The sequence below is a fragment of the Coenobita brevimanus genome, chromosome 23 (genome assembly GCF_032717465.1).
Source record: "Coenobita brevimanus isolate Jiangsu-jjx chromosome 23, ASM3271746v2, whole genome shotgun sequence".
Taxonomy (NCBI): Eukaryota; Metazoa; Arthropoda; class Malacostraca; order Decapoda; family Coenobitidae; genus Coenobita; species Coenobita brevimanus.
The window spans coordinates 71,307,966-71,323,122 of NC_136976.1; the positions used below are offsets into that span (position 1 = coordinate 71,307,966).

General features: G+C 41.2%; 1 protein-coding gene across 1 annotated transcript; it reads left to right on the forward strand.

Moving 5' to 3' along the window:
* The first annotated feature begins 3,522 nt into the window (after positions 1-3,522).
* On the forward strand, positions 3,523-4,399 carry LOC145393037 (uncharacterized). Its single transcript, XM_080267372.1, has 3 exons — positions 3,523-3,591; positions 3,908-4,048; positions 4,166-4,399. The coding sequence occupies exons 1-3, from the start codon at positions 3,523-3,525 to the stop codon at positions 4,397-4,399; spliced, it is 444 nt and encodes a 147-aa protein (XP_080123498.1).
* Positions 4,400-15,157: the final 10,758 nt, after the last annotated feature.

Consider the following 15,157-nt stretch of genomic DNA (forward strand, 5'->3'; position numbering starts at 1 on the left):
CAATCCTGTACGTGTATGTAAAATGATACAAATGCCTTTAGTATCGTTACTTCATTGATATTACAAATAAAAGTACTTTCAGCATTATCATTTAACTGATAGAATAACATAATCCTTCCATCGCAGTACGATCTACTCCAGCCACGGGATTTGTGTGGCAACGATCTGAACTTTAATACATGTAGGGACGTATGCTTTAACTTTATACCAAGAACGGAGAGACGAGACCCCAACTTTTGACGGATATTTATGGAACGCCTATAATTACTGGGTATGAATATCCTGCATCACACATCACGGAGTGGGGTACGATAAACGGAGCAGACACTTTTGCTTCTGAAATTTTTGTCAAAATTTGGAGGTTTGTCGTCCCCTTCGTGATTACAATTTTAATCATTTGACCGATAGTCGCTAAATTAGTGTTGTGATAAAGTTTGGGTGGTAAAAACTATCGTAGCGTCTAGACCCTTGCTCACTTTGTCAGAACCTTGCTTTAATTGAGCTATATCTATATCTGTCATGTACGGTATCTCCAGTTTTCTAAAAATTTGTGGCACATGATTTTTTATTTATCTATCTATCTATTTTTATGTGGGGGAGGGTAAGAAAATATGTTGTATGGCAATGGGTTCACGTAAGCTTCTCAGACAATGGAGTAAAGAAGGATACAGGAAGCTGTAAATGAGACAGAGTGAGTTACGAGGATAGTTACAAGAAAGTGTGTGGTTAACAGAGGTGAGAACCACCAGGGTGACATAAACTGGCAGATAAAAAATGATTAACTTCCTCATGATCGGGACAGCTCAATTATTATAGTCGAGCTAAAGTCAGACGATTTTATTTTGAGAGTAAATATGAGCCTGAGGGTGTTGATACTCTTACTATTAACTCTCTCCATAATCGGGAAAACTCTAGTATTTTATTCACCTATCATTAGACGATTTAATTCAGCTGATAGTGAGCATAGGAGCCTGGGAGTGTCAATAGCTTACTAAATGGATGGAAAGTGAAAGATGAGTCCGCCACACAAATTATACAACAAAAAGGATGTTACTTAACCCGAACGCCATCCATCGGAGTCGGTCGGTCGGGTCGGTAGAGAGTGCGTCTGCCAGTGCTACTAACAGGGGTTCAGTCCTATCCAATGGCAGACATTTAAGAGCGTGGAGTAGTATATCCTTTCATGGGCTCTCGTATGTTCGCGCCCTGTTAAGATCCCCTCATTGACATAAAACAGTTTCCCTTTCACAACATGGCCACTCCAACACATTTTCCACGGCCACTCCCACCCCACACTCCAGAAGCTGAGTGGGAGAGGGACACAGGCTACACCTTCAACCCTTTGTTTTCTCTAACGTTTAGGGCTACACAGAACCCATTTTCAGGGAGTCTGGGGCTACACAGAACCCATTTTCAGGGAGTCTGGGGCTACACAGAACCCATTTTCAGAGAGTTTTGGGCCACACAGAACCCATTATCATAGACTTTTGGACTACACAGAACCCATTTTCAGAGAGTTTTGGGCTACACAGAACCCATTTTTCAGGAAGTTTAGGGCTACACAGAACCTAATTTCAAAGAGTTTTGGGCTACTCAGAACCCATTTTCAGAGAGTTTTGGGCCACACAGAACCCATTTTCAGAGAGTTTGGGGTACACAGAACCCATTTTCAGAGAGTTTAGGGCCACACAGAACCCATTTTCAGAGACTTTTGAGCTAGACAGAGCTCATTTTCAGAGCCCTCACCTGCGTCTCTTTTCCACCTGACATTTCCGTTTGTCGCAGTGGATCATCTCCTCCAAAAAACTTCCACATCTTTACCCATGCTTGAAACACTGGGTGGGGGAGGATCGTTTCCCCAGTGTCAGAAGGTGTTCCCCGGCCATACGGATCAGTCGCCCCTCAGAACCCTCAAAATCACTTAAATGGACATGGGAGATTTGTTAACCCACGTCAGGAGGCGTGTAAATTCCTGCTGATACAATACATCGTAATAATAATAATAATAATAATAATAATGTCTTTCTGAAAATTTCTTCACCCGCAGCAAGGACAATGATTACCCCAGAAAAAAGCAGAGCCGTAACAAAATAATAGCAACAACAAAAACAACAACAACAACAATAATAATGCTAATAATAATAATGATAATAATAATAGTAGCAATAATAATAATAATAATAATCATAATAATAATAATAATAATAATAAACCCACAGGTGTCACAACGTGGTCGTGAAAATCAGGACTCAGTTACCAAAAAGTAAGTGTGAAATTAGAGAGAAAAAATTGCGTGCGTGTGTGTGTGTGTGTGTGTGTGTGTGTGTGCATCTTGGCTGTAAAACCATGCCATCACACACACAATACACTTTACACTGGAGAAGCGACTGAGCCAGCACAATCAGTAGCATAGTAAAACACACACACACACACACACACACACACACACACACACACACACACACACACACACACACACACGAGAGAGAGAGAGAGAGAGAGAGAGAGAGAGAGAGAGAGAGAGAGAGAGAGAGAGAGAGAGAGAGAGAGGATACAAAATAATCAGATGACAATACAAAAACGTACTGTACTCTCACGTGATGGAAACTGTTACATGAAGCAGTAATGTGTAATAAGACAAAACAGTACAGTATAAGAAGAGAGAATCTATCTGACGTTCGGGGAGAAAAGATAAATATGGATGACTAAGATAAAATGCTGACAAGGGATTATTGTGATACCTCTGCAGTTAATTATAAAAAAGGTTGAAGAAACCCCAGTAACAAAAAGGCAACTCAGATTAAAGTGGAATAACCTTGCGAAATAGCAGGCAAATATTGCTAATAGATTTTGAATGGATCTGTTCATTAACCAGCACCTTAAGATATTCAAGTAAAATTAATGAATTTGTGGGGTATAAGCAATAAGTATTTACCCTTAAACGCCATCATCCGTGTCAACACGTTCTGCTAATGTACACGAAGGCATCTCACTGAAATCAACACTATCGATGTGAGAAAACCACTTAGCTCAGTACGTGAAGGCAGTGGATATTGATTCGTACTCTGCTGTTAGGTGACCACTAACCAACCACCATCAAAGGTAAATAGGATCATGTACGCAACCTGGCCAGGCGTTGATGGAGAGAGTGACGCTGGTGGCGGCCTTCAATGTTGCGTCACGTGAAGATTCATCACATCCTCAGGTTAAACAAACATGCCAGGTCAAAGAGGGACCTTGGTTGACTGAGGCCAGGTTGTTGACTGGGATCACCTGCATATATAAAGCATCAGTGCAGACCAGACAACAGGCAGTTCACCCCAGAGTTTCAAACAAACATGTACTCATCGGTAAGTTTCTGTGAGGTGTCAGCGACCAGAGCTGTAGAAAAGAGATGAAGAGATAATTTTCTTAATTCCAAATGCACTATACTCCGGTAGAAACAATGTCCGATATGTGAATAGTCTTCGCAGGTTTAAAGAGTTGTAGATGGGGCCGTCCATCATCCATTCACTCGCTATAATGCAGCCTTTAGGCGACTCTGCACCGAGTGAGAGGCCAAATGGTTTCTTGCAAACCAGGAAACGCTGGGTGACAATCATATAACCAAATGACGTCTGATGCTCCAACCGGACTGAGCTTAAGTCTGGGGTATGTGTCTGGACTGTTGCTCACATAATGCCATTCAGGGAAGAATGAGGATTATCACCCTCGCCTTGAGTTCGGGACAGAGTAGCCTAGCCTTGGGCTCCTACGCTGCTAATAGGGCGAAAAAGAATCGAACAATGGATGAATGATGGATTAAAGAGTACCGGCATGCCAGTAAAACTACCAAGTGATAGAATATAATATACCAACTCTTATTGTGAGCTTTTAGTTTACTGCATATGCAATGATGTATTTGTAGCACCAGTCACCATTCCACCAGGTGTTCCTTCTGTCCCTGCTGGTGGCTGCTAGTGTGGCCGTCCCTGGAGGCTACTACGGGAAAGGCTACGGCGGCTTTGGACATGGTTTTCACGGAGGATATGGTGGTTATAAATACAGTGTAAGTACAGTATTATTAGAGGTTTGTTGTAGCTTCACTGCATAATACATATCAGAAATACTGTGGTTAATTGGCTGGCACAAAAAAATAAACCTGTCATTCTCTTCGTGCCCTCAGGCACCCACCCCGTACGGCTTCAGCTACGGGGTATCCGCCGGATTCACCAACTTCGGTCAGAGCGAGAAAGGTAACGGATTCGGAGGCGTCAGCGGAGGATACTGGGTGAACCTTCCCGACGGTCGGGTACAGAAAGTGTCTTACCGGGCGGACGGCAGTGGATACTACCCGGTTGTGTCATACGCCGGTACCGCCAAGTACCCGGCTGGCAAGGGAGGCTACGGCTGGTGGTGAGACATCGGTAACGCAACGAATTTCCCGGAGAATCAGTCCTTTGCTGCTAGGAAGGATGTTTTCTGGCGAAAGATTAATTAGCAGGGCTTCTTTTTGTAAAATGGTCACGTACATAATTTTAGATATTTTTCTCGGTATTGCCATTATTTTCATGCTAAGGTAACTTAAGAGCTATGTTATTTTACTTTCATAGGGCATGTGGTATCCTACTCTATTTTTTTGTCTGTGTATTCTTGTCAAGTCATGGAGCTCTTCATTAGTGTTTTACGCCATTACTGCAACTACGTAAACTTAATAAAGATGCTTTGCAATGTATAACGTCATAATGATGTGTCCACCTTTATTTTACCTGCCGTGTCATAGCAGAATTGTGTATTTATGTGTTTTTCCAAACTTTCTTTCTTTTACGTTCATGTTGACAGCCTTTACGAGTATTATATGAAAGTTAGGGGTGAGTTCATGCCAAGTCAACATCACCATCGTAAGCTGCGAATAAAATAGCTTGTTTATACTTTTACCTCCACTGACACACCTGCCAAACACTCTACAATCAAATCCGAGTTAACAGCAAAGTAATAAAGACGACCAATCAAAATGGCATCTGACTAATTAACTAATATGGAGACGCTTATGGAAAAGGTGGTTATCCATTAATTAAACAATGGGATCACTTTAAAGCCGAGTTAGATCCTCTGGCCACTGCAAGAACAAAATTATAACCAAGAGTTGTATTCTCTCTCTTGGGAGTTTCGATAGTTTGTGAGTGACCAATGGATAATACTAGAAAATAGTGCTTGGTTCGAAATGTTATGGGAATGATGTGCAGTCAATTCAGCCACTTGGATGCGGAAAATAACCTAAACACGAATCGAAAATCACACTTAAGTTGAGGTGGACCAAAATGAAGTCAATGATTTGTGTACGACATTACCTCTGTTTCTTTGTCTTCCTCGTAGCTGCTATTCACCTACAATTTCTTGATATTCCACTTCCTCTTAATCTGTCATCATCATCATCATCATCATCATCATTACTATCGTTCACATTTCTCCTTTCTGTATATAATTCAGTCTAAAATACAGATTAACTCCTTGACGTACAGTAAATAGGAAATCTATATATTTCCTTTCTCAAGTATAATTTTAAGTACCCCTCATCAATAACGCTCTCTCTCTCTCTCTCTCTCTCCGCTAGAGTAAGCAAGACAGAAGGAGTCACAAAGCAAAAGTGTGATTCGTACTTCTATGAACGCAACATTCTTTTCATTAACGCCAAGTATTGTTTTTGTTTCTCTCTCTCTCTCTCTCTCTCTCTCTCTCTCTCTCTCTCTCTCTCTCATCATTCTTCCCATGTCGCAAGCTCAGAACAACAAAAAACAAAAACATATTGCCAATCCCCTCGTACATCAATACTCCATCTCTCTCTCTCAAATATGTGTCCACAAGCGAAGGCGCCTTGAACTAAATCAAAACAATGCCAGGTTCCTTTCTTCTCGCTCTTCTCGTGGCTTTTTCAATCATATCAGAGTTGCATCATACCTGCCCAGCTCACGGTATTGTTGTTTTTTATGGTGCTGAGAGAGAGAGAGAGAGAGAGAGAGAGAGAGAGAGAGAGAGAGAGAGAGAGAGAGAGATAACCACAAGTCTGTAAGGGAGACAAAGCCAGGCGTCTCATCAGTGTCCCCCACAACTCGTCACAACAATAAACTTTCCATAAATTTGATAGTTTCTTTTTCATATACATAGGAAACAATAAATAAGACATGGAGGTCAAGGAGAAAAAAAATTACCATGTGTTATTATCAGGTACAAGAAAACATCTCATATTTCAAGACAGACAATGAACACTGGCAAGAAGTAAACTGATATCACAGAACATCGTTGTATTATGAGATTTATTTATTTATTTATTTTTTTTACTTCCCTGTCCTCGTTACGTCGTCTGCGTAGTCGTATAGTACAGAATAGCAAATGGTTCGGTAATAAATAACTCAGTAATTATTGGCATTAACACTCTCAGGCTCCCATGGCTCACTCAGCTGAATAAAATCGTCTGGTGTCAGCTATAACAAAATACGAGAGAAGACCCTATCATCAGAGGGTTGATGGTAGCAGTATAAACACCCTCAGGCTCCTAGGACTCACTCTCAGATGAAGAAAAAAATCGTCTGGCGTTAGCTGGAAGAGAAAACCAGAGTTGACCCTACCATCAGAGGGGTAAAGATTGAAAGGGAAGAATTAAAGCCATGACAGAGCTAACCCCACTGAAAAAGGAGGAGTTGAAGTTGAAGTACATGCTTCTTTTAGGTCATCATCATCATCATCATTCTTAACCTCACTTTCATTAACTCTGTCATCATCATCATCATTATCATCAACATCATCATCCCGAGCTCTTATTTCCCACCTTAGGCCATAATGTGCTACAGTGTCCACCTCGAGCGTCATAATCAGCCCTGGCCTTGAGGGGACGAGAAGCAGCTGGATTGAAGTGCCTCTCGCGTCATTGTCTCGCACTCCTCCTGCCAGATAATTTGCCAGGTCACTGCGGGACCTTGGTTCACAAAGGCCATCAGGTTGGTGACTGCCGCCCCACCCTCAGGTATAAAGTCTCCCTGGAAGCCATGCAGCCATCAGTCCACCCTCTGGAGCCCACACAACATGTATTCCCCAGTAAGCAATGACTTGTGTACATCACGAGTTATATTTAATTCTCTCAGGCTCGTGTGGCTCAATCTCAGCTGAATAAAGTCGGCTATAATTAGCTAGAACAGAACATCAGAGCTGTTCCGATCGTGCAAAGGTTAATGGTGACAGATTAACTTTCAGGATCTTGTGACTCACCTTCAACTAAAAAAGGGGAAAAAATGGTGTTATGTGGAATAGAATGCTAGTGTGGTCCTAATAATAAGTGAAAGATTCAGCTATGTGATGCTACTGTGTGTGCTCGCTTTATGAATAAATTTTTTGCACATTGTTACTATTGTTTATAAGTGAGCAACTTGGACCACTTTTCACGTTTAAAAGCAATGGGATAAACATCCCTGACTAACTATATCACAAGATGTGCTTTAATGTTACTAAACTCCATCCTCTTTCCTCTCCCTGGCTGCAGGGGGGTCGAGGGCAGTTTCACGCCGAATAAAGACGTGTTGTTGATAGTTCGAAGCTTTCTTACGCCTAGCCTTGGCACAAAAAAATAAACCTGAGCTTGACAGCTCAGCCGAACTACTCCTAGTGTCGTCTAGCAAAGCTTCCAACTACCACCATTACATTGAACACCAAGTCTTCCTTCGATGTGAAACTCTATCCCACTGCAGCAAGAAGTAGGACTGGAGAGTGAAGTGAAACTGTTATTCACTGGTATATCTAACACACTTTCATTCTATAGAGAAAACTCTTTCCTGTTTCAATGAGACTGTGCTTCGAGTCCTTTTCTTATCTAGGTCTTGATGGTGTGCCTGTTGGTTGGCGCTGCTGTCGCTGACCCCGGCGGTTATGGTGGCTATGGTGGCGGACATGGAGGTGGCCATGGCTTCTTCGGAGGATACGGTTCAGGCAAGGCAATCACCTTCTTCGGCCATGGCGGAGCCGGGTATGGATATGGAGGTTATGGTGGTGGACATGGCTTCTTCGGAGGACATGGTGGAGGATACGGTGGCGGCTACAAATACAGTGTAAGCCTCAGTTATGTATGACTTCTTTGGTATAATTGACTGATGTTATTCCCCATTTTATTCGCTATGACCTTTACACAAGTTACTTTGATGATTCTTCATGTCCTCAGGCACCCACCCCGTACGGCTTCAACTACGGCGTCTCCGCCGGCGTTACCAACTTCGGTCAGAGCGAGAAAGGTAACGGACACGGAGGCGTTAATGGAGGATACTGGGTGAACCTTCCCGACGGTCGGGTACAGAAAGTGTCTTACTGGGCGGACGGCAGCGGGTACCACCCGGTAGTGACCTACTCTGGTAAAGCCAAGTACCCGGCTGGCAAGGGAGGCTACGGCTGGTGGTGAGACATCGGCAGCAGCGGAGGCTTCGACTACGTACATTATGGTTGACAAGATGACCTTTCCACAATTAATTCCTTCAGTCCGGTGACGGCTTTTTATTTCCTTATTGCAACTATTAATTTCTTTCATCTTAGGGGTTAATGAAAGGTGTATCTAACTTCCTCAGTTTGATAAGTCCCTCCATATTTGACTAAAATCGTCCTGTGGTTGCAAAAATTGAATAATAAATACGTCATCGTAGTGAAGGAGTCAATTTCTAATAATTTTCACTCCTGACTCGTATATCTTTTGCCATTCTTTCTTCAATATTTACATACATCGCTGGTCTATTGTACTTCCTTGATTAGCGAAATATTAAACCCAATAAAAGATGAATATGTCGAGCTTGGATTGCTTTAGAAATTCACTCTGATGCTACCCTATAGAACGACACTGGCCTCATGCATATGTACCTGGGTGGTGGTTTGCTACTCTTAAGTAATTAGATATCATAGCTGAGTGAACATTCTGAGATTCTATTAAGTCTAAATTAGAGAAACTGCACGAAACCCTGAGTCCCATGAGAGTCTTGTATTTGGTAACTACATCTTCGCGATTTTAGGGAAGTTTCTGTAGTGCTTTTGTGTTAGGCTATTATCTCACATATGTCTTATCCTCTCTAAATAACTGTCTGGGCATAAATGTAAATATATTTTTACATGAAGAACTGTTTTTTATTATAACCGTAGAAGTGATGAAAAGATCCTGAGTACGATGCCGATATTCCGTAGATATAGAATTTTAACTTATTAGTGGTTGAAGATTCGGCTGAGAAAAGGGCCGTTTAGTGTTAGCGTCAAGGTGGTGTAATGCGAAGATGAACGCGACATCAGTTACTGACTTTGAGGAAGGATGCTGATGTGAATGGAAGAGATAGGCGACAGACAAAATACACACACACACACACACACACACACACACACACACACACACACAAATTCACCTTTTATTTAAACAACTAACTTTAATCGGAGCCAGAAAACTTTTTACAATTTAGGTTTATCAGGGTTACTATACTTCGTTCACCTTCACTTGACCCAGATTTTCGTCGTCTTGCAGCTAATTTCACATGTTCATTGGCAGGAAAAGACAATGGTATGGCTTTGCATCCCTCCAGTAGCTTCTTCCCGTCTCACACCATAGTCTAGAATCAATTTATTACTACAACTTGAGAATCAGGATGGAGAGAAGGCAATTTTTGAGTAAGTTCAGGTGAAAGCAGTATAGTATAATAAAAATGGGTCTTACGAAAGGCCTGTGAAGACTATTAATCTGATGAAAATTACGATATACTCTTTTTTGGATTTTTTTTTTAAATCTTTCCTGCAGCCCAATGATTATTTAGTTCAGGTGAAGACTTTTTGCACTGAAGAAGTTAAAGAAAGCTCCGTTAACCGCCAGATAGATAGATAGATAGATAGATAGATAGATAGAGAGAGAGAGAGAGAGAGAGAGAGAGAAAATCACCAACCCAGACCGCTACTAACAGGCTAACATTTTCCAAGATCAAAAGTTAACGTCGAATAGTTTTAATTCATAGGCTTTCTTTTTCTCATATGCCATCAGCAAAGATATCTGCCCTGCTTGTAAGGTCCTCTCCACATTGAGATCTTAACTGTATTCTAGGGGAAGGTTTGGACTTAGCAAAATTGAGTGTCTGCCTTAATGACCCTAGTGTAGTCGATTGGCAGTAAACTAATCCTCATTCTTCTTTTACTTTGCATTCTCTTCCTCCTCCTCCTCCTCCTCCTCTTCTTCTTCTTCAGGTGTATGTGAAGCAAATTTGTGCTATCTTGTAAGTCTGAATAAAACATGGAAGACACCCCATTTCACTGATTTATGTTCACCAGTTGTGTACATTGTGATATGGTATGGATATCACATACAAATCGTGTGTGAGTGTGTGTGTGTGTGTGTGTGAGAGAGAGAGAGAGAGAGAGAGAGAGAGAGACAGACAGACAGACAGACAGACAGAGAACGAAGACTATGATATCTAATTCAAAGCCTCAAACAGCTCCCTGCAACATCCGGAATCGAACCCAGGACCTCATATTTCACACTGCGGTTCGGAATCCACTTTATCAAGGATCCTCGCAGGCGCATTCAATTGTTTGTAAACATTCCGCAGAAGTGACAATCCTTCTTTGTCTTGTGGAACAATTACTTCGGAGGATCTAGTCTACTGTACGATATTTACTTGACCTAAAATTGCCGTCTCTGTACAGTGTTTACCTGACCTAAAATTACCGTCTGTACAATGTTTACCTGACCTAAAATTGCCGTCTTTACCTGACCTAAAATTACCGTCTGTACAATGTTTACCTGACTTAAAATTACCGTCCCTGTACAATGTTTACCTGACCTAAAATTGCCGTCTCTGTACAATGTTTACCTGACCTATAATTGCCGTCTCTCCATCTTGAATCCTGAGCTGAAAGACGAGATTAACAATAAATTCTGGTTCTATACTCTCTTTGCTTAAATTTTGGTGGTATACTATTCTTACTTTAACTTGGCCCCGATTTTCGTCCTCTGGCAGTCTATTTTCGTAGTTCAGTGGGAAAAGAAGACAGTGCTACGGCTCTCCATCCTTTTCATTGGACTTCTTCGTGACTAGCAAAATTTTTAGTGTTAATCTACTGCTGAACATCGGACTTGAAGATGGAGAGATGGCCAAGCTAGAGTAGATGGAGTATAGCAAAGAAAAGGTATTATGGAAATACTGTGTTAGAGAGCCGTTGTATTGTATTTTCCTACTGAGATGCGGAAAATAAGTTGCAAATTGGAAAAAAAAATCTCTACCAAATTAAGGTTGACGAACTGTACCTCTGTTATTTGATTACCTCACATGACCGAGACTTCCAAAAAATAATTCTTTATCTGTTTTCGTCACTGTAAATAACTTCCGATCTTGCATTAATCATCAGTTGCCAAATACACGGCCTGTTCGGTTTTATGTTTGCGGTCATTCTGGACTATTTTTGTCAGCGTCAATAAGTGAATACTTGAAGCATTTTAAGAACAAAAACACTAGTTTTTAAAACTAATCATTGTTATTATTATTAGTAGTAGTAGTATTGAGTCAATAATTACCATCTCCATTTACAGTGCTGAAGTGTAAGAAGTTTTTAACACTAAAATATGGTTTTAGTCTCGAAGAAGTGCTATGGAATGGATGAAGGGCCGCACTGTTGTCCTCTTCTGCCACTGAGCTGCTAGAAGCAAGCCGCAAAAGGACGAAAATAATAAAACTGGTCGACTATATTGTGAATGAAAATATGCTCTAGGGATGGAGCTGCCGTGTCAATGTGCATTTTATTGGTTTCGTGTTGGGTGCTCGTTTCTCCTGCGGTAATGATATTTTTTGTTATGTCTCTTTGTTGACTTGTACCTTTGAAGGCTTCAGTTCGACCTATTGTTTGATGCTGAATAGTATTGAAGACGGGGTTTTACACATGAACGTGGATGGACGGCCAATCAAAGTGTTCCCTCATTCTCATAAATCACATGTATAACACTTTACTCTGATGCGATTCTCGGAAATGCCAGTGAAACAAAACAAAAAACGAGAACGAAAAGAAACAGCATGTAACCAAAATACTGATATAATCAATAAGTAGTTTTTTCTTTTTTTCTTTTTTTTTAACGTTTTAGGTAAATCCATGTCACAAACCTGCTTTCTATTGCGTCACAATGAACTTTACTTGCCCCGGTGAAATAAACTTGCCTCATCACGCCTGGACCTTGACTGCCTAAGGCAGGCTCCGGATGAGACTCGGCCCACAGCTATAAAGCCGCGTCGGTGGGCAACCAGCAATCAGTCTGCCCTCAGGAGCCTTGGCAAACATGTATTCCTCAGTAAGTTTAAAATACTATGACGCATGAGGATTCATCTCGGATTTTCAGCTCGTGTAATTTATGACTTTCTCTGGACATTATTTTTAAAACAATAATCTTTGAAAGAATATATATATATATATATATATATATATATATATATATATATATATATATATATATATATATGTATGTATGTATGTATGTATATAATTTCATAGTAATGTTTGATGTTGGTCAAGTGCTTATTTTGCCCGGGAAAAAATGGCAGTGATAAAAATGAATATGCTTCACGAAGTCATTTCTCAATAGTGGTTAAGAATGCGGAAAAACACGTATGTTCATAGAGAAAAATGGCGACTCTAATGGATTATTTACTATGCATGGAATTATACATAACCTAGAGGGGTTTCTAAATGCAACATGTAAAAAAAAAAAAAAAAACGTTGCGGTTATTTTGGTACCATAATACATGCCATAAAATTTTTCACGTAGAGTTGATATTCATGTCATCTACGGACCTTCCAGACTTTTTTTTTTTTTTTTTAAATCTGTTCCCCATATTTGTTTTCCCCCCAATCTTTAACCTACAGCAGTTCATGTCCAAGTGTTGCGTTTTTTTTTTTTTTTTTTTTTTTAATGAATGGAGGAACACCTGTAATCTGGCGTAAGGATTTTTTAAATTTGTTTTTCCCTCCTCTGTTTACCTTCTGTGACATTCAAATTACCATACTCACTTTCAACTGAAAATGATCGCATGACGTTAGCTGGAACAGAATACTAGGATTATCCCGACTATGAGGGAGCTAAACACGAGATTGTAAATATGGCACCATTTTCCCCACCAGCTACTGACAGTGTGCCTGCTGGTGGGCGCTGCTGTGGCTGATCCTGGCGGCCACGGGGGCCATGGGGGAGGCTATGGACATGGTGGTGGCCATGGTTTCTTCGGAGGATATGGCTTGGGAGGCAAACCAGCCACCTTCTTTGGCCATGGCGGAGCAGGGTATGGATATGGAGGCTATGGTGGTGGACATGGCTTCTTCGGAGGACATGGTGGAGGATACGGTGGCGGCTACAAATACAGTGTAAGTCTGGGTCACATATAGCACGGTTTGTGTAACTGACTGATAATCTCTTGTGTTTGTCTTGCTTAGTCTTCACATAAAAATTATGATGCTTCTTTCCATGTCCTCAGGCACCCACCCCTTACGGCTTCAACTACGGCGTCTCCGCCGGCGTTACCAACTTCGGTCAGAGCGAGAAAGGTAACGGACACGGAGGCGTTAACGGAGGCTACTGGGTGAACCTTCCCGACGGTCGGGTACAGAAAGTGTCTTACTGGGCGGACGGCAGTGGGTACCACCCAGTAGTGACCTACTCCGGTAAAGCCAAGTACCCGGCTGGCAAGGGAGGCTACGGCTACGGACACCATGGTTAATCATTAGTAAATACTATAGTACCCTGGAACAAGCAGTTTCCTTGTGAGAGAGAATTGCTTTTGAAACACAATGGATCTGGCATTTTCTACGTTATGTATCGTGTCATTGATTACAAAACCTTAGTTATAAGACATTAAGTTGTGTACATATGTATTCTTTGTTTTTTGATGAACTCGTGTGGTTGTTCGTTGTCTACTTTGTGAATAAATAGATGCAAATGCTTCGATACTTATTCTACCAAATTATTAGAAATCTATTTCATTAATAGTAAGCTATATTTTTTTACTGGGTGGTTCGTTGCGTTATTAAGAAGGCACAACCCAATTAACTGCTATGCATCAATAAGCTACAAAATACTACTCTATAAACCAGAGTAATGCGAAAAATTTAAGTCATAGGCTCAGTCTTCTTAACCTGATTTCTTAAACATTTCCTACAAGATCTATCCCTTCCTCCTCCTATCCTTCGGTATCAATAGTGTCCTATGCTAACGACCTAACAACAGTTCCACAACACTCAAAACTCAATAAGGGGACAGGCACGAATCTGAAGTTCTTAAATCTCCCATTTTTTAACCAGCCACTCCACTTAAAGCAACATCTCCCAGTTTTTGGAATTATATACTTTGAATTCACATATGATTTTCTTCTCACCATGCAAGAAACATCATTATAAAACCGACTTATAAATTCAGTGCCCTGAAAATACTCAAAGACACTTCCTTCTAATAACGGAAGGACGCTCTAAATACAGTCCATAGACAGGTCATTCGAACAATAATAAATTCCGTGAGATCAAGCTGGGTCCTCACCTTGACAGACACAAACATGGAAAAGCTTCAAAAAATGCAGTTCAGTATTTTAAAAGCCACAACAGGATTTCCTAAAGTCACAAATGTACATATTTTGCACTAAGAAACAATACTACTCCCCAAGTCAAGAACCACATGAATATAAGAGATACACAGGATCGTTCCCCCCCCTCTCTCTCTCTCTCTCTCTAAACTACACAGACTGCCTCAACCACATCCCTCCTTCTCCTCCCATACTACTAATCCTAGACACAAAAGTATACATAAAACACACAGCCACACCAGCCATCCAAAACCTCAAGACAAACGCCCTCTCGTGAATCCCCACCAGAAATTCAACCTTCGGAAATTGTCCTTCCCGGAGACAGTAGCGCGCTTAGCCAGACCGCAATGTGGTTCTACACCTTCCTTGCTTTAATACCAACACAAAATACGGTACGGCTCATAATAATTGTCCACTATTCCCTCAGAGTACAGGAGTCTCCCGCCCCCCACTCATCAGCACACCTAGTCAAGTCGTGTATCTAGGTTCCACAGCATAAACACTCCTGCGGCATAAACAAATTATCTCCGGGAGTGACCTGCTGAAGTGGCTGATTTCCTACAGTCAGC